At 49.5% G+C, this 18,865-nt stretch overlaps 3 protein-coding genes across 6 annotated transcripts in view; 2 read left to right on the forward strand and 1 right to left on the reverse strand.

The window, feature by feature from the left end:
• The first annotated feature begins 6,778 nt into the window (after positions 1-6,778).
• Positions 6,779-9,302, forward strand: SLC10A4 (solute carrier family 10 member 4). The gene is made up of 3 exons (XM_050896347.1): positions 6,779-7,179; positions 7,573-7,783; positions 8,475-9,302. Exons 1-3 carry the CDS (start codon positions 6,794-6,796, stop codon positions 8,988-8,990), a joined length of 1,113 nt encoding a protein of 370 aa, XP_050752304.1. The 5' UTR covers positions 6,779-6,793; the 3' UTR covers positions 8,991-9,302.
• Positions 9,303-9,669: 367 nt separating this feature from the next.
• ZAR1 (zygote arrest 1) lies at positions 9,670-12,825 on the forward strand. The gene is given in 5 exon segments (XM_050895527.1): positions 9,670-10,326; positions 10,329-10,508; positions 10,604-10,696; positions 10,780-10,854; positions 10,925-12,825. Coding segments are annotated over 5 exon segments (1,149 nt in total). The 3' UTR covers positions 11,069-12,825.
• Positions 12,826-15,305: 2,480 nt separating this feature from the next.
• The window catches only part of FRYL (FRY like transcription coactivator), a 153,992-nt gene continuing 150,432 nt past the window's right edge, over positions 15,306-18,865 (reverse strand). For all 4 annotated transcript variants that reach the window (XM_050895530.1, XM_050895529.1, XM_050895528.1 and 1 more), the window contains 2 exons: positions 16,866-17,062; positions 15,306-16,489 (listed from right to left, as the gene is read on the reverse strand). In XM_050895530.1, the coding sequence (XP_050751487.1) occupies positions 16,231-16,489; positions 16,866-17,062 (456 nt within the window). In that variant the 3' untranslated portion in view covers positions 15,306-16,230. The remainder of the gene's footprint in view (positions 16,490-16,865; positions 17,063-18,865) is intronic.

Here is an 18,865-nt window from a genome sequence, read left to right on the forward strand (position 1 = left end):
ATGGGGCTCACCATTAACATCCCTTTTAATATGGAGAAAGCTTTGGCAGGAGGGGGATGTAATTTGTCTTTGGGGTGCCTGTCTTCAATTAAATGAATACTCTATGAAGCAACTGCTGCTGTAGATATTATTAAATTTACTTCTGCATTTTTTGACATTTAAACTGTTCTGTGGGACAATACAGTCTTGGTGTCATTTACTCTGATCTGGCATATTTTTGCAAAACCTAAAATATAGACTTTAGAGGCACAAAACCACATTTGTGTGATCTACCTCCATATTACCTCCCTTGATTTATGTCCCTAACCCTGACCAGGTTCCTGCACAGGAAATTACGAGGGTCCTGGGAGCCTCAATGGGCAATGGAAGCCAATAAACCTAGCTGGATCGGGGCCTGCAACTGCACATGCATCCTAAAGCCCCACCATTTACCAGGTTTTGCACATCCCATTTTTAGTGTGCTCTCCGGCCTCGATGACACTGCTGTCCCCGCACAGCCATCGGGGTTCCCCCGCACCTTCCCCCCGCTCCCGCAGATGCTGAACGGGCTGTTTGCGGCACTTGCAGGGTGGTAAATCAGGGCTGCAACATCCAAGACGTGCCTGTCTCTAAAGTACAGCGAAGACCGTCTGCCTGCGAGAGCCCGTGCGACGCGAGACCTGCGCCTGCGGTGCAGAATACCATTTGACTTTTAAAACTGAATCCAGTGCCTTCAGAGGCAGCCTCATCTCACCCCCTGTCCCTGCCTGGCTGGACAGGATGTAATTTTGGCTCTTCTGGACCAAGGCATGCATTAGTCATCAGGTCATTTATTTTATGATGACTTTTCATCTTAATCCTGATAATACTCCAACTCCAGAAAAAGATCAAATGGAAGCAAAAGGGAACAGTGTCTGAGGCAGAATTATTTCTTATTTGGATTTGGGTAAAGGTATCTCACATAAAGGCATTTAATTGCTTAAAGAAAAAAATTGCTGCTAGCAACTGTTTTACAGTTGTAGGGGTACAACTGCCTCAACAAATGACTGCCAGCAATCAATTTACAAAATTATTCTTCAGCGATCCCCTGATTTCATCTCCTTTCATGGACCAGAAGCCGTCTTCTAATGGGATGGCTGGCAAAAGATCTCTTCATCTCGTTTTTAACAGGCAGATCACGCAGCCTTAAACACTTAGTTCTTATTACGAATTATTGGAACATTGCGACCCGAGTTGTCATGCACTTACTTGTTGATTAATGGTCTTCAGACATCTTAAAAATAAACATGGGGGAACACCAAGTATAACGGGAGGGCTTTATTATAATAATTTCTGCCCTTGACTGCTAACCCAGAGCTTCAGTGAAAGGATCCATCCCCAGCCGCTCAGAGAGACTGAACAGATAGCAGGGACACAAAGGAGTCAGCGCAGCCGAGTAATGAGGCTTGTGCTGTTTCCCTTCTACACCACTGCAATTTAATAAAATTTCGGACGCTATGAGTTGCAGAGCACTGCTCCCAAGGGAGGCGTAAATATGGAGGAGAGCTGGACTGAAACAGCCATCATTTGGAAGAGGAATCGGAGGGAGAAGGGGACAGGACTCCCACGAACAGCAAAATCACAAAGGCAGCAAGGAAGAGGAGAGGCAGACGCAGCACAGCGGAGGAGGGAGGAGGAGGAGGAGGGTGCCTGGATGCCTTTTCCACCTGGGCCAAGGGGAAGGGAAGGATGATTTGGTGGGATCCCGCCTGTAGAGGAGACAACAGGGACGCAGCAATGACTCCTGCCAAGAAGGGGAGGAAGGGACACGTATCTAATTTTCCCCATCCTGAAATTCAAACCCTGGGTCTGGTCGAGGACGCTGGCCGTTGGATAAAAGATGCTGATTATTGCGGACATTTACCGAGCAGGATCGAGCCACAGCACTGTGCTAAGGACAGGACAGAGGGGAGTTTAAGAAAAGCAAGCTTGGGATGAGGTGTGACAGGGCTGCGATGGGGCCAGACGTCATGTTGAAGGGTAGCAGAGAAGCCTGGGAGGCAGGGAAGGCAGGTCTGTCCTAGCCCTTCTGCACTGCAGACAGCTGTGGAGGCAATGAACTAACGGGAAATCCATGGCTCTTGTGTGTTCTCCGCCTACATGGTCCAGCTGCACTCTGCCTTTGTGTGAAACACAAGCGGTTTGGGGCAGGAGCAACATCGATCGCTTAGCACATCCTCACCAAAGCAGTTTCTGTCTGTCTCTGGCTGGGAAGGTTTCTTAGGAACAACTTAATGGCACAGATCTCAATGCTTCATCTTATTTCAAAAATGTATTTTCTTGCCTGTTTAGTGAACCAGCTCCCAAACAATATAAAATTAAAAAAAAAAAAAAGCCATGAGTCTGCTAAGATCTTACAGTCGCTGGCTTAGTGAAGGTGAAGGTGGGCTACGGGTGGGGGTGACAAAAGGTGCAAAGTCTGTGCTGCTGCTCTTGAGAGAGGGAGCAGGAGCCAGGTATCAGAGAGGGACCTACTTCAGCAAAGGACCAGCTGACGCATCCTTCCTAGCACAAAGATAACCACGGAAGAACAAGCAAAATCACCAGTATCTCTGCACAATTATGCTCCAATTCCTAACTCTCCTAAGCCACAAAAATAACTGCTCTGCATCTAAGTTATAGATAAGAACAAGCATATGCATTTCATGGGTTTACCACAAGTTTACCTTAAACTGCATGTAGAGAATCACACAATACACCTTAAGCAATATTTTAATCCAAGACAATGACAGCAAAGACTTTTTGTTTTTCCCATGGAAAATGATTACTGTCCTATTAAGTCTTAAATTGCCTTTTTATTTCTATCCATAGCCTAGATGCATAGCAAGTAAAGTAGAAATGAAGGGATTGTACATCCCCTGGAAATCGGAGACTACTCCTGCTAGGTCTCACCTGAACATCACTTTCACAGCAGTATTTTGTCCCAGCCTCTTTAGTAGCACCACTGCTTAAAGGTGCTAACCGAAAGCTTTCCATCCTCCAGGACTATCCTCCGGAGGCCTCTCTTCCTCTGCAAATGCCCGGCACAGCTCCATAAATCAGCTGGCACGGATATGCAGAGAGGCAAAGCATGACTTATGGGCAGGCGAATCCCACAGCGGCTGAGCTCCGCCGCTTCCCGCAGACCTGGGCACAGCATGCAACCAGCCAGGGCAGGAGGAGCGGGGAGCTGAAATGGATACTGAGCTGAAATGGGAAGAGCGGGAAAAGAGGGGGTGACCACCCTTTGCTTTCTCACCCCACCTCATCATCCTGCTTTTAAGTAGTGCTCCGAATCACAGCATGCACGCACCTGAAGTGCAACGCAGTTGGGATTTAGGCTTCCAAGTCCGAGACTGTGATTTATCCATAACTTGTTTGAGATTTGCAAACCAACCCTTCTTGCCCGAGGCTCCTCAGTGCGCGGAGTGACGGGCATAACGGCTGCACACACCGAACCTCCTCTTGCTGCCCCAAATTCAGCACAGTGCACAACAACCACAGCGACTTCCCTTGGGGGACATCAAGGGGACCTCATTGCATATACGAAATTATTGCAATTTTCTAATAAACCTGGGCTATGCCAGATGCTTTTAATCTCTGGCAGCAGAAGCAAGTGATTCAAACAACATCTCCACACAACGTGCCGGAGCAGTCACTAGCTGAGCCAACAGCAAGGTCGCTTTGCTCATTTCTTACAGCACTCTCAAAATTCCTTACAAGCTTATCCTCTATTTTTCACCTTTGATTCCAGTTAAATAAAGGGAAGGCACAAAAAATCCTGTTATAAAAGAGCAAACAAAATACCTAGTGTTTGAAGGACTTCTGCTACTCCAGACTGGTTTATAGCACAGGTGCTCTCCTATGGAAATCAAACCCCGCCTAAGAATAATGTAAGGCATTATTATTTATAAAAGTTACAAACTACGAGCAGCTCGTATTTCAATCAGTCCTTTCCCTCCCTCTTCTTGCTCTTGCTCTCTCTTATCCTCTTGCCCGTTTTTCAACAGAAGGAATAACGAGGAATAATTTGAGAATGATATATGATCGGGTTTATTTGCCAAGTCTTTTTATACTCGGTCAATTTGTTGCTTCCAGTAATAGGAGGGTAGGCATGCTTTCTCCTGCCCTCCACAAAAGAAAACAGAGAAGGAATTAGCCATTGATTTAGATACATCGTGGTGCGCACTACGTGTGAGCTAGCTGCCTCGCAGCCAGCTGCTGCAAAACTACTTAGCATCACTCTAGACTCCAGACTGTACTTTAACGATGACGTATCAGGAAAGCCTGCAGCAAGACAAAGAGACAAGAACCATGCTCAGTGGCAGATACAACGTTTTTTCACTATACATGCTGGATGTGAAAATATGCTGGGTGCCGTCCAGGGTGACGCTACTCGCTGGATGGATGATTAGCAAAGCACGTCGGCTGGGTTCAGACTTGGCTTTCCCTGAAGTCAGCAGTACTGCTCTTGTTTAAACCAAGAGTTAAGTTTGAATTTCAGCTGATAAATCTTAAGAAAAATCTCAAGAGGTCTTGATTTGTTACGATGCATTCATGACATTTTCCCACTAGAAATGCTATAGTTCAGTGTCCCTTGAAAGTGAAGTTTACGATGACTGGGTGGGCTCTGAAAGAGGATGCATCTGCTTCACCGCATCTAGGTTTACTGAATTCCTCCTATAACTGCCTATATGATATGTTGTATGTCATACGTTATGACACAAAAATATCTTCCCACGACCAGCCCTGCTCCAGCAGGGAGTTTGGGGAGTGACACTCGGAGATAAAGCAGGAGGCCTGGCCTGCGCCCTTCACACCTGCTCGATAAGCAGCCGCCTTGTGCTCTGCACAACCGACCCAGCCTGGGCTTGCCCACGGTGATCCCGGCTTGGTTGCCTCACAGGGAAACCACACGGCCATTACTTACAAACCAGGGAGGGTATGATGACAAGCAAATGACCTGCATGTTGTAAAGGCAAATATTGGCTACATGAAGGACAGGATAAGATATAGCAGTGGTAAGACTTTAAGAAGCACAATAAATACCCTGCAAGCACTTTTCTGCATATGCAGACCTGAAAATTATGTCCAGAGGATGCTGTCAGCTCAGAAAGCCAACCAGACCCTGCGCTCCCCTCCTCTAGCAGCACACAGAGCCCAAAAATATGAATGAACTAAAGCAATCTGGATCCTATTCGGTTGTTCAGCTCTGATGGCTCACCTTCCCTGCACTCTCCTTAGGCTAATGACAAGGAAACAAACACAGGCAGAACAATATTGAACTTGGCATCATTCTGGCAAAGTTGCTGTACCCGGGATTTTGTCACTAGGTACTACTTGCACTTCTTGTGTCGCCTGTGCCCCAAGTAAGAATTAAAGGTTTAATAAGCAAATAGTCTGTTTTTCTCTTGAGTCACCAATAATTTCTATTCGAATCCTGGGACAGCCTAAAATTTTACCCAAATAAATTTTTCAGAAACTTGCTGTCTGATGGAGCTTAAGGCAAGCAGCCGGTCAGGGCGGCTCCCATAGGCTCTCTCCTTAAATTTGGTGTGTCCCCCTTGAGCTACGACCCAAGACGCTCCATGTGGAGCAGAGCTCAGTGTAGAATCCAAGGGGCAGCCCCTGGGGATGCCATGTGCTGAGCCAGCTACTCCCACCCAGGAGCAGTGATGTGAAGCTCCCTCTAAATCCTCTGGGTGAAAGAAGAAAAGATGGTTACGCTCCTGAGACACGGCCAGTAGCGGTGCCAAGCGCACAGAGTAAGAGTCACCAACATCCATTCTGCTCTTGGAGGCTGCCCTCCTCTCTCGGGAGCTCCTGCCCTTGTGAGCCCAGCCTGGCGCCCCATACAGCATTTTGCTTTTGAAGGCACAGGGTGACACACAATTACTAAATGAAAAGTATGAAATAGGGGAAACAGAAATGTTGTAAGCACAGTTTTGTGACTGACAACACTATAATCACCCTTGGATGTGATTTTTGGGTGATGGACTACATTTCTTACCCTGGTTTGAATACTTGTGTGCCTGCGAGCTTGTCTGCTTCCTCCACCTGCACTGACGGCCCTATCAAGGTATCACCTCTCCTTACAAGCTTCTGGGACCCCACCAGCAGAAAGCAGTTCCTCCCCGACCTCCTAAAAGGGCTTTCCATCCTTCCTCACCCACTCCCGCAGCCTTCACAGCAGCCGGCAACTTGCCTGGAGGGGGAACGAGCTCGGCCATCCCTCAGCAGAGGGGGACCGGTGCCGCCCACCCACATCGGGTGACACTGCGTAACGGATTGACTTTTTGATGCTGATGCCAGAGTAAACCCCCCGATACCACAGTTGCTCCGCTGGAAAAGCCGGGCCCTGCCCTGGCCCTCGGGAGGATCCAGGGGGCTGCGCCGGCTCCAGAAGTGGGCTGTCGGGTGTCGCACCGGAGAGGAAGGGGTCCGGCCATGAGCCCCCGCCGCCGCCTGCGCTTCCCTCCGCCGGGGCCGGGCGGCGCTGGCGGCCGGGCGCTGCCCGCCGTCGAGGCGGCAGCGAGACACCGCCCACGCCGGGGGTGGCCCCGCGTGGGTCCAGGGACGCGCGGGCGGTGCCCGCAGCAGACGGCCGGCGCGCAGGGACGGACCGCGGCCGCAGCCCATCAGCAGCACCCAGCCGGGCTGAGCCGGGCCGGGATGCGGGCTCCGCGGGCCGCCGGGGCGAGCCGCCGCCGCATCCCGCACTGACGCCCCCCCCGCCGCCCGCTCCCTCCTCCGGGGCTCGGCGGGGAGCCGGCGGCTCCCGGGGGCCGCGCAGCCCATGGCCGGCTCCGCGCAGCCCCCGACGGCGGCGGGGGACGGCGGCCCCGACGGCGGGTCGCTGGCGGGGGGCGGCGAGGCTTTCGGGGACCGCTCCTTCAGCCAGGGCTTGAGCGTGCTGGTGGGGCTGGCGCTCTGCGTGACCATGCTCGGGCTGGGCTGCGCCGTGGAGCTGGGGCAGCTGGGGCAGCAGCTGCGGCGGCCCGTGGGGCTGCTGCTGGCGCTGCTGGGGCAGTTCGTGGCCATGCCGCTGCTGGCCTTCCTCCTCGCCCTCATCTTCGCCCTGGACGAGGTGGCGGCCGTGGCTGTGCTGCTGTGCGGCTGCTGCCCCGGGGGCAACCTCTCCAACCTCATGTCGGTGCTTGTCGACGGGGACATGAACCTCAGGTAGGCGCCCCGCTCCCCCTCGCCCCCAGCCGGCCGGGGGGCTGCGGCGGCCCCGGGACGCGGGGCGGGTTTGCTGGGCACCTACCGGCGGTGGGGCCGGCCGCCCGGCCGGCCGGCCACGATGGGGCTGGAAACGCCCAGCGTTGCTCTCCTGCCTCTCCCGGGGCGGGCGAGTCTTACACGGACCCCGACACACGCCTCCTGCCCCCTTCCCCAAAAAGCCTGCCTGCCCGCGCCCCGGCCGGGGCGGGGAAGCGGGGCGGGGGGGCTCTTGCCGTGAGAAGCGCCCCGGCCGGCTGCAGAGCCCCCTGCCCGCGGGGGCTGCGGCTTCCCGGGGCCGCCCCCCGGCCGGGCGGGCGGTGATCCGGTGTCTCTTTGGTTCCCCCGGCGCAGCATTATCATGACGGCTTCCTCCACGCTGCTGGCCCTCTTCCTGATGCCCCTCTGCCTCTGGGTCTACAGCCGCCACTGGATCAACACGGCCCTGGTGCAGCTGCTGCCCCTGGGGGCGGTGAGCCTGACGCTGGGCAGCACCCTGCTGCCCATCGGCCTGGGGATGCTCATCCGCTACCGGCACCCCCGCGCCGCCGACCTCCTGGTTAAGGTAGGCACAGCCCCCGGGACGGGGGGGGAATGGGGGGGGGGGCTTGGGAGAGGGGTGGCTGCGCTGCGGGGGGTGCCCGGGGACGGGGCAGAGGACGGAGTCCGACAGCAGTAACCTTTCTGGTCCCTCCGAACCGATGGTAGCAGCCTATTCCACTACTCAGGTGGCATATAAGGACTTACAGTCTTGAAGTAAAACGGTGGGACAGAGACAGAAAGCGAGGGAAAGGGCAGGTTACCCCCCCCAGTGCACGGGAAGGAGGGCAGCGCGGCGCTGCACCCCTGGAGGCACCTCCAGGACCTGGAGCAGAGTCATTCCCCGGCATCCTGCTTTCTCCCCGCTCCCACTGCACCCAGGGCTAGCAAAACCAACCCACAGGCACAGCGACACTTCCTTAAAACACGCAAACAAATTAGCTTAATTACGAAAGGAAAAGTGAAGCACAAGCCCTGGCTCTCTAGTTTCCCAGCAAGTCACCCCAAAGCAAAGGGATGGAGGGCGACCTCAGCCCCTTCCTTTCCTGGGATATGATCAAACACCACCAAAGTCCCGAGACCAGGAGCAAACCCGGGAAGGGCAGCGCAACCATGTCTTGCAGTTTAGACTCTCTATCAAGCCTCTAACCTGCTATGCTTATCCTTTCAAACTAATAACCCCCATGTTGTTTATCAATGTCTGTATCTGTTGCCAGATTTCCCTGTGGTCCCTCTTGGTGACTCTGGTGATCCTGTTCATCCTGACTGGGACCATGCTGGGCCCAGATCTGATGGCACACATTCCTGCGTCTGTCTACGCCATTGCAGTGCTGATGCCTCTAGCAGGGTACGCCTTGGGATACGGCTTGGCCACAGTCTTTAAAATGCCCCCACACTGCAGGAGAACAGTGTCTTTGGAAACAGGGTGCCAAAACGTCCAGCTCTGCACTGCCATCCTAAAACTCACCTTCCCCCCGGAGCTCATAGGGAGCATGTACATGTTTCCCTTGCTTTACGCGCTTTTTCAGTCGGCAGAAGCGGGACTCTTTGTGCTGGTATACAAGATGTATGGGAGAGACAGCTACAAACAAGATACGCTTGGTGAAGAGGAAGACACAGATATTTCCTACAAGAAACTGAAGGAAGAGGAGGTGGCCGATACTTCATATGGCACAGTGACCACGGAGGAGCACAACTCCGTTCAGATGGAGCCAACGCAGACGGCACTTTAGGCGAGATAAGGAGGTGACACCCGGTGATGTGTGTCGTGCTTGCAACCAGGCTGGGGCCACACTCGCCGCTGCGCAAGTGGAGCTGCCCGGCCTCCATCGTTTCTCCAGCTGCTCCCATTGTACAAGGTGGTGTGCATTTATTACCGTGACAGTTGTATTTCCTCAAAAATAAATATGAAAAAAATCTAAAAAACAATGAAAAAAGTACCACTGCGACGCGAATCAGTAACCGTACGTCTTCACGCAAGGAGGCTCCTGCCCGCCTGAGTGCAGCAGGAATGGGGAGGAAGGAGATGAGATTTTTGCAGAGGCGAAGCCAACACGGCGCCAGTGCAGACGGACGGGCAAACCACCTCGTGCGCGCGTATCTCTGTGCCTCCCACCCGCTGTAAAAGCATTGTGCTCGTTGTTCTCACCACAAATACATGGCGAAGCTGAACCAAACCCGTGTTCCCCGCTGATTAATTCCGCGGGGGCAATTAAGGGCCGCGCTGTCTGGTTCACCAGGGGAGCTGCGCTGAGGGGGGTGGGGGATGTCCTGCCCGAGGTCCCGCACCGGGCGGGGATGGGAAGGGGCCGCCAAGGCCGGCGCCCGTCGGGGGCGGGGGAAGCCCGGCCCCGGTCCCGCCCCGGGGGTATTTAAGGCCGCCCCCCCAGCGGCTATGCCGGGTCCGGCGCGATGGCGGAGGAGGCGATGGAGAGCTACCTGTATGCCGCCTACCACCCCTACTCCTACCGCTACCCGCCGCCCAAGGGCAAGGGGGGGGCGGCGGGCGGCTGGCGGCCGCGGGGCAGCGGCTACTTCTCGGGCTACGGGGAGGCGGCGGCGGCCGCCGAATACTTCGACAACTACCAGCGGGCGCAGCTGAAGGCCATCCTCTCCCAGGTCAACCCCAACCTGACGCCGCGGCTCCGCAAGGCCAACACCAAGGAGGTGGGCGTCCAGGTCAACCCGCGGCAGGACGCCTCGGTGCAGTGCTCCCTCGGGCCCCGCACGCTGCTGCGCCGCCGCCCCGGTCCCCCCGCCGGGCCGCGGCCCCGCGAGGCGGAGCAGGAGCGGGAGCAGGAGCAGGGCAGCCCCGCCACCACCAGCACCCGCGCCGTGCGCTTCCCCCGCACCATCGCCGTCTACTCGCCCATGGCGTCCCGCAGACTCACCGCCTTCCTGGAGGAGCCGAGCCCGGAGCCGGAGCGGCGGCCGCAGCAGGAGGAGGCGGCGGCGCCGGCCGTCGAGGAGGAGCCGGCCGCGCTGCGGGAGCAGCGGGAGGCGGAGGCGGCCGCCGTGCGGGCGAGCTGGGAGAAGCCCCCCGAGGGCGGCGCCGAGCCCCTGGGCAGCGCCCGGCCGAGCCCTGGGCAGCGCCCGAGCCCCTGGGGCAGCGCCCGGCCGCGACCCCGGAGCCGCCGGCGGCTGGGCCGGAGGAGAGCCAGGACGAGGCGGCGGCGGCAGCGCGGGCAGAGCCGCCTGCCGCCCCCCAGAAGCGGGAGCCGGCGGCGGGCAAGACCCGCCTGCGCTTCCAGGTGAGGGGCGGCGTGGGGGGAGCGGAGCGGGGCCGGGCTGGCCCGGCCCGGCCCGGGAGTCGTCTGCCCCGTCGAGTAACGGTTGTCCCCGGCAGTTCCTGGAGCAGAAGTACGGCTACTACCACTGCAAGGACTGCAACATCCGCTGGGAGAGCGCGTACGTCTGGTGCGTCCAGGGCACCAACAAGGTAGGGCAGGCTCGGATCATCCCGGGCCCCTCGCCCGCCGCCGCCGCCCCCCCCGCGCTGACCCCGGCCTCCCCCCCCCCCAGGTCTATTTCCGGCAGTTCTGCCGGACCTGCCAGAAGTCCTACAACCCGTACCGCGTGGAGGACATCACCTGCCAGGTAAGGGACCCCCTGCCCCGCCCTGGGCCGCCCCCGGCCCGCGCCCGCCGACCGCCGCCTTCTCCCCCAGAGCTGCAAGCAGACGAGGTGCACCTGCCCCGTGAAGATGCGCCACGTGGATCCCAAGAGGCCCCACCGCCAGGACCTCTGTGGGAGGTGCAAAGGGAAACGCCTCTCCTGCGATAGCACGTTCAGTTTCAAATACATCATCTGAGTGGGATGGGGTGGTTTTGGTTTTTTGTTTAGGGCTGTTCTAGAAAACTGCAAGTAGAGCAGACTTTTTTTTGTTGGTGGTGGTGGTGGTGTTGAAGGTACTTAGTGAGGTGTAGCTAGGAAAGCATGCAAATAAAAGTATTGCAAAGCACGCTCAAATGATCAGGTGGGTTTGTGCCCAGCTCAGAGGGTGCGTATTGCAACTTCTGTAACTTGCATAGGGAAAGAGCCTACAAATAATGTTTTGTAAATCAGTGGTCTTGGCAGCAACTGAGTCCGGACCTTGTAGAATCTTGGGTGGGAAAGGATGTCTGTTACTGCTCCCACCCTTGAACTAATCAAACACTTGAAGCTAACATCAGATTGACATCTACAGTAGGTAGTAGAGCATCATTCATCAACAAAACACCTAGCAGTACTCACTCACTGTGCACGCTTCTATTCCATGTAGAAAGTCTCCTGCACCTGTTTTTTGTCACTAGAAAATGATTGAGAAATGCTATGTAAAAACTAGGTCACTTCTACTGGTACAGCTGGTCTGCATTTAGCTAAGCTGGTGTTCTTGTCTTGTAGATTAAAGCCAAAGAAAGCTTGTGGTTAATGCATCTTCAGGGACAGTTCTCAAACTGCTGGGGAAGGGAGTCACTGATGTTATGGTCTCTTGGTAAACGAGGTGCCCATCTTTACTTCCACAAGGTTATCAAGAGAAGTGACACTTCAAAGGCTTAAAGTATGATACTGCATCTGCCTGGCTTCCTCTTGGACCTGCAGATGATGCACAAGAGCTGTGCACTTAGTGGCTTACACTTAAAGAGTTTGATCTAGTTATGGTTTAGGCATCTGCCATCGGGGAAGGATCAAACTCCTGCACCCTTCTGGGGTTGGGTTTGCAACTAGGAATTGTACTTCTAGTGTTGGGTAGTAATGGCAGAACCAGCATGGTTACTCCCAGATGATGGTATCTGAGGCCTGTTGGTGCTGTCAGAGGTAATGGCCTCTGTAGGGACACCATGCTTCAGCAAAGCATTACAAGCTGACTCTGGGACTCCACAGCATGACCATCTGAGCAGATTCACAAGCTAGTAAAATCTACACCACCCAGTCTACCCTGTAGCCAAGGAGCTGGGTAAACTTAGAGAAAAACATACTTTTCTGAGAATGCTAGCAAAGATGTTAATTTTGAAATTGAGCATAATAATGCACAAAGCCTCTTGCAGAACTCTCGAGGTAGCTTCTATTTGGAAAGACTGATTTATCTTGGTTATAACAAACTTATCTACACCTCTACCCAGCTTACTTGAGACCACTCTAATAAAGACTAACAGCGGAATCAGTCTGAGCCCATGCTGTATAACAACAGCTTCAGTACCAGGTTATCTTGCATCTCTGAATGGAAGCTAGTGTATGGCAGGGTAGACAAACATTGTCCTTTGCACCAACAAATGTCCATTTAGAGGGGCAGTGAGTGTTAATTCTGTAGGCTTAACTCATCTTGCTGTAGACTCCTGCTTTATTTTAACATGCCCCTTGAACTTGCTGCAGTAACTAAGGCTTAATGCCTCAGCACCAATTTATTGCCAAGTAATTTTATTATTGCTCCATTCATTATTATAGCAGCATGAGGCATTCTGGGAATGAGTAGCCCTAGCACCCCCAGAATGGGGTACTGTTTTATTTCATGCTTCTACCTGAAGCATTTTCCCCTGTATCACAGTAAAAGGAACTATCTATCTCTTGCTTTACCATCCCACACAAAGACTTTCACAGTAAATTCCATCCTTGCCCCGTTCAATGTGAAAAGTACAACTGCAGCTGGGCAGTTTTCTGTTGTAGATGCATGTGCCTTGCACTCACCTGTAGTTACAGTAATGAGCAGTGGCAAGTCTCCAGCTTGAGGAGGGGCACAGTTGAGGCCCCCTCTGCAGCCATCTACCCATAGTCTGCCTCAGCTTGCAGCTGCAACTGTGATCTGGGATGTGTCTTTTTATTTCCAAGCGTATTTCCCTCTAAAGATGTTCTTCAGTGTTTTCCTGTTTGCCTTCCCCATTCTAACGGCTGTAGTCTGTTCCTGATGGATGCAGTGTGGGCGACTGACTGTGATGAGTCTGTGCACCTTGGTAATGAGTTTGAGAACTTGAGCTCTGTGCCACGTCAGTATGAAGTCATATGGCAACTCATAGCAATATGAGCAGTCAAGTGCTTCCTATTTACACAGATGTCCTTGCAAGCATTGCTTTGAGGATTACTTGCTGTGAATATGGTGACTCTTATGCAATCATTATCAGTAATAGCCCAAAGTGAAATTTAGTACAACTTAGAGTTGTCATCCCGACTAACTACAGTCAAAGCAGCAGTTGCTTCTGTTTGATAAGATGTAGAACAGGCCTAGCCAATCTGAACTGTATGGCGTGCTTCACCAGCAACTGGTCCAAACAAGCAGTTAATGAAGGCTCCAAGTGGTAGCAGCAAAGAGCTGCCCCTGCTTTCATCAGCTACTGCAAGGATTTGAGGCTTGGAGGAGCAGAGTGCAGTAGGCAGCAATATTAAACAGCCTTCCTTCATCCTGTAGCATTCCTCAGTTCTGCAGTAGCTCTACGTGTCATTCCTCTTACATAAATACATTCAATGCTTTTACTGCTCGATGCTGAAGTACAGTTCTGTATCCTTTTCCACTTAACTGCTCTGTCACGTCCTTGACAGCATATGCTGTGTATCATGGGCACTGGTTCCTAGACTCAGCAGAAAGAAGGGAAGCTACTCATGACCTATGGTGATTATGCAAAGCAGAAAGGAACAGCCTTCAGGCTGCCGGTTCTTCAAAGATACCTTGAACTTGCCCTGTACAGCTTTTTCATGAAGAGATTCTTTTGCATGTGTTAGCTCAGTCAGTGCTGTATTTGCTGCATGGAAGCTGTCTGATGTTTCACTTGTTTCTAGACAGCTTTACCATAGCTTCAGATTTGGCACAGACCTGGCACCAGGTAACACAGGGCTTATGCAGTAGTTGAGAATGAGTAATTTTGGAAAAGCTGCACAAAGTTACAGCAGTATCAAAGACAGCTAGCATGATTCTGCTCCATAGGGCAGGTTCCGCTAGTCATTGTAAATGGAGGAAGATGTATAACATAAGGAATTATGTATATAAATTCAGGTTTGAGTTGTATGATAAATCCTTTAACGGCTTCAGAAGATGCCTAGAAAAATGCTGTTGCATTGACAGGACATAAAAGGAAAAAACATGATTTCAAGGCACCCAGGCCTCTATTGTCAGTGTTTAGTCTGTTTAGCTAAAGTATTTAAACTCTAGCTTGTAAAAATACACCAAGGGACAGATACAATGTCTTTTATTTTTACAAAAAAAGCTGGTAAAAGATGATGTAAATAAAAGTGTAATGCGCCACTAAATAAAACTACTTATCCCTGGTAAATACTTATTAAATAATTAAGAACACCATCTACAGTACCACAAAACCATCAAAATAATTCAATTTTATCAGGGACAGGGAAAAAAATACAGTGATTATGGATGTGCCTTGACCAGTTACAGAGCTTGTTAGGATAACATAACTACTGTCAGCAGTCCAACAGCGTGCACAGTGCCTTCAATTAATGCATTTCAGCATAATTACATTTCTAGTGGGGTCCAATTCCCCCAAAAAGGCAGAGCTAAGAATTTCAATTCTACATTCTAAACTCTGGAATTAGAGCCCATTAAAAAAAAATCACAGTGGGTAAGAGATGTATATAAAAATACTGGGTGTTCCTTTCAAATCACAGGAATCATGGGACTACATTCTTTTTTCTGTGTTTTTTTCTCTCTCTCACCTTTTTTTTTTTTTTTTTTTTTTTTTTTTTTTTACAAAATGCTATTGGTTTCAACAGAATCCAGTTTGTTTTATGCTACAGACTTTGACACTGAACTATGAGTATATTGCCTGTTTGCATGTTTTGGTAGTCAGTCTTTTTTTTTTCCTATATAGTCCCAATTCCTTAGGCTTAAGTTGAGTCATGAAGATGCATATACGTGCATTCAAACTCTTTGAACCCTGCAGACTACTCAGACTGCAAGTAATGTATGTGACTACCGATAGGGAGAACTCCCCCTTCCCGTCATAGCTTTATACACCTACTGTCTTAACAGTGCATTGCACAAATTTACAAGAAAAATACTGGTTTTGCACTATACAGTTTCTAGAATATATACAGAATAAAATAAGTTAACTTCTAATGAGAATTGCTGATGGGCAGCATATATCTTTAATATACATTTTAAAGTCTCTGCAGGCAGCTACTTTTTGGTTAGTTGTTATCAATATTTGTAACATAAGCACTGATCAGAGAACTGAGCAGCATTCCAATAAAGTTAACAGATATATTATTTCTTTTAGAAACACTGGGAAATCCCAGTTTAAAATATTATTAAATGTCCTAACATTTACACACTATGAGGATTAGATCTAATAAAATAAAATTTCTTCAAAAATAATCTTGCAGCTCTTTTAAGCATGCTCTGAGACCTTATTTAACAATCATCCATACCTTCAAAAAACAACTGTCACATAGCCATACATTCTAACTCACACACATCATTTCCTTGTTACAGACAACAAAAGCAAATAAAACATTGAGAAGTCAATGGTTTTTGCAGTCGTAAGTCATTCTACTCATGTTTGACCGCACATTCTTCATGACGTTGCAAAGTGTCTCATTAGGTATTAGTTGATGATTATATCTACTACTGCTGGAAAGCCAGGAAGCCTTGCAGGTCTTCAGCCAAAATAAACCAGCCTTGATTTTAGCCTCATCCCACCTGCGATATTAATTCAACCTTTAGAGGCTGTTACTGCAAACACCATTTATAGTTCTATTACAACAGAAAATAATGCATATGTATGCATTACATTTAAGCCCTTTTCCTTTCATGTAGTTTTTATACATAAATTTAATAAAAAAATACTACTGCCACACAGCTACTGTGTAGAAAGAGCAGTCAAGTAAGATGTTCACTTCAATTTTCAGATTTTTACTTTTGATGAAACAATTTCTTGCTGTGATGAAATTGTGTTGGTTGTCAGGATTGCTGGAGGTTTTCTTTTTTATGAAAGGTGCTCAATAATAGTCTGAAGCGTCTCCATTGTCAGTTCTTTTCTAAATGACAGCTGTTCAGAATCCAGTGCTCACAAGATTTATTCCTGGTTTGATTTTCCCTAGAAGCTGATAGGATTGCACCATGCGTAGAGACTCTCGAATTTCTAGATTAAGTTCCATCAGCTTTGAGCTGGCCTCAGACATATCTTGGTTGGAGCCTACTACTGCGAAGCTACCAGTTTGACCAAGCGTCTGATGACGGAAATATATGTGCAGCAGTGTTTGAACTGGGTCATCTTCAGAACTGCCAAAGATGTCATGGGGCCACATAGATCTGTAAACACACAATTTGGATTTAGATATAAAAAAAAAAAAAAAATTTAAATGTTTAAATATTCTTGTTCTGTAAACAGACATTTGAACAGAAGACATAGGAAAACGCAAGAGAAATATTTCTTCCGTAGAGTCCTGATAGTTAACAGTATCATTTTCTCAAAGATGAATTCTAAAGAACAAATACTACTGGAGTTGCTTTTTTTTAAATTGCAAAATGTGTATGAACAAGCTGTAATGAAGCAACAGCGCTTGTCCTTTTCAATAAGGACATCTAGCAAGAGCTGAAAAAAAACTGGAATAGTGCCTATCCCTATCTTTAAATTAAAAAGGCCTATTCGCAAACTCAGGTCTGAAAGCAATCCTTAAGCACTTACCTGAAAGCCTTGACCTGTGCTACAGCTGACACAAACTCCTTGTTTCTCAGGGTTTCAATGAGAGAGTGAATAGCCGTTTCTGTGCTGGCTTGGGAAGCCTCTGCAATTTCAATTTCTTCGATACCACTGTCAGATGCAGCTTCGGCCTCTTTCAGACAGCTCTCCAAAAGAGCAAGTTCTTCAGACATGTTTATGACCTAAAACAAGTATAAGAGTTACCTTTTCTAGTTCAAATGTATTTTCAGCCAAATTAACTTTCAGCAGATCAGACTTACATTTTTCCTCCTCTTTGCAATCATAAATGAGAGGCAGAAAAAGTACATCCAAATATTTGCTGCAGTTGCTTAAGTATACAGTTATTTAATGGCCCAAGCGTGCATGTTGGGTATTTGGGCTTTCCCCTGATGAAGTTTCCGTCTTAGTTCTTTTAAAATTTGTTTCAAAAAATACATTCTTTTCTCCCCACATCACTTAATAACAATTAAACTGACAAGAAGAATTAAACACTTTGGAAAAGTACAGCAGGAATTGTGTTATTACAAGGACAACTTAAATACGAAGAAAAAATCTGGAAGACTGGTAACCCAGCAGAATAACTGTAGTGCAGCCAGTATATATCATACTATCTTTGGCTTTAGCTCCAATGTATGAGTAAAAGACAAGGCCATCGCTCAGAATATGATTCTACATCTGACTAACTCAGGCAAGAAGTGGGACTGGTGTGATGCCGACCTTCCACAACATTCTCCAGACAGAAATTAACTCACTCATTTGCAGCCTCTACAAAAATCTGGAAATCTAAGTGAGGAGCACGCATCATTTTTTCCTAAGCTACTCTCCTGGTTTTGGCTAGGATAGTTAATTTTCTTCCTAGTAGCTGGTATAGTGCAGTGTTTTGGATTTAGTAGGAAAATAATGTTGATATAAGACACTGATGTTTTTTAGTTGTTGCTAAGTAGTGTTTATACTAAGTCAAGGATTTTTCAGCTTCTCATGCCCAGCCAGCAAGAAGGCTGGAGGGACACAAGAAGTTGGGAGGGAACACAGCCAGGACAGCTGACCCAAACTGGCCAAAGAGATATTCCATACCATATGATGTCATGTCCAGTATATAAACTGGGGGGAGTTGGCTGGGAGGGGTGGATCGCAGCTTGGGAACTAACTGGGCCTTGGTCGGCACATGGTGAGCAATTGCATTGTGCATCACTTGTTTTGTATATTCTAATTCTTTTAGTGGTATTATTGTCGTCGTCGTCTTATTATTATTATTATTATTATTTTCCTTCCTTTCTGTCCTATTAAACTGTCTTTATCTCAACCCACGAGGTTTTATTTTTTCCTCTATTCTCTCCCCCATCCCACTGGGTGGGGGGAGTGAGGGAGCAGCCGTGTGGTGCTTAGTTGCCAGCTGGGGTTAAACCACAACAGCTACTCAAAACCCAAAGACTTTCACCCCGCTTTTTCATTTTCGTCCCTACTATATCAAGCAAGACCAGGCCTATTTTTTTTCCTGCTACCTCTATCTATTGCATTACAGACCCAAGGGAGAACTTTCAGAAGACATTATTAATAGCATAATGCATTCAGATTAACTCAATTAACATCACATAGGTACCACATGTGCACAGCTGAAGGACACATTTTACTTCTAAAGTTACTACAACTAAAAATCAGGCATAAGATGTCTAGAATGCATTACTAACTGCACTTAGGATGGGGACTAAGGTTGCAGAGTAATTGAATGGTGGCTGAAGTGACACAGTTATATAAATCAGCTGGTAGCAAGTGACGGTGTTTGCAATAGGAAACACTGCGGTGATGGAAAGGGGCTTCATCACAGAACTCTGTTGATTGGAATTGATGTGCCTTGATTGTAGCTTGATTAGAATACACCAGGAGCACTACTGAAATATTTAAAATGCTCATCACTGGACTCCCTGCATTCCTGTCTATTTAAGAGCTTTCAAGCTGTACAAAAATCAACACATAACTGAACATCT

Source organism: Gymnogyps californianus, chromosome 4 (assembly GCF_018139145.2).
Source record: "Gymnogyps californianus isolate 813 chromosome 4, ASM1813914v2, whole genome shotgun sequence".
Lineage (NCBI taxonomy): Eukaryota > Metazoa > Chordata > Aves > Accipitriformes > Cathartidae > Gymnogyps > Gymnogyps californianus.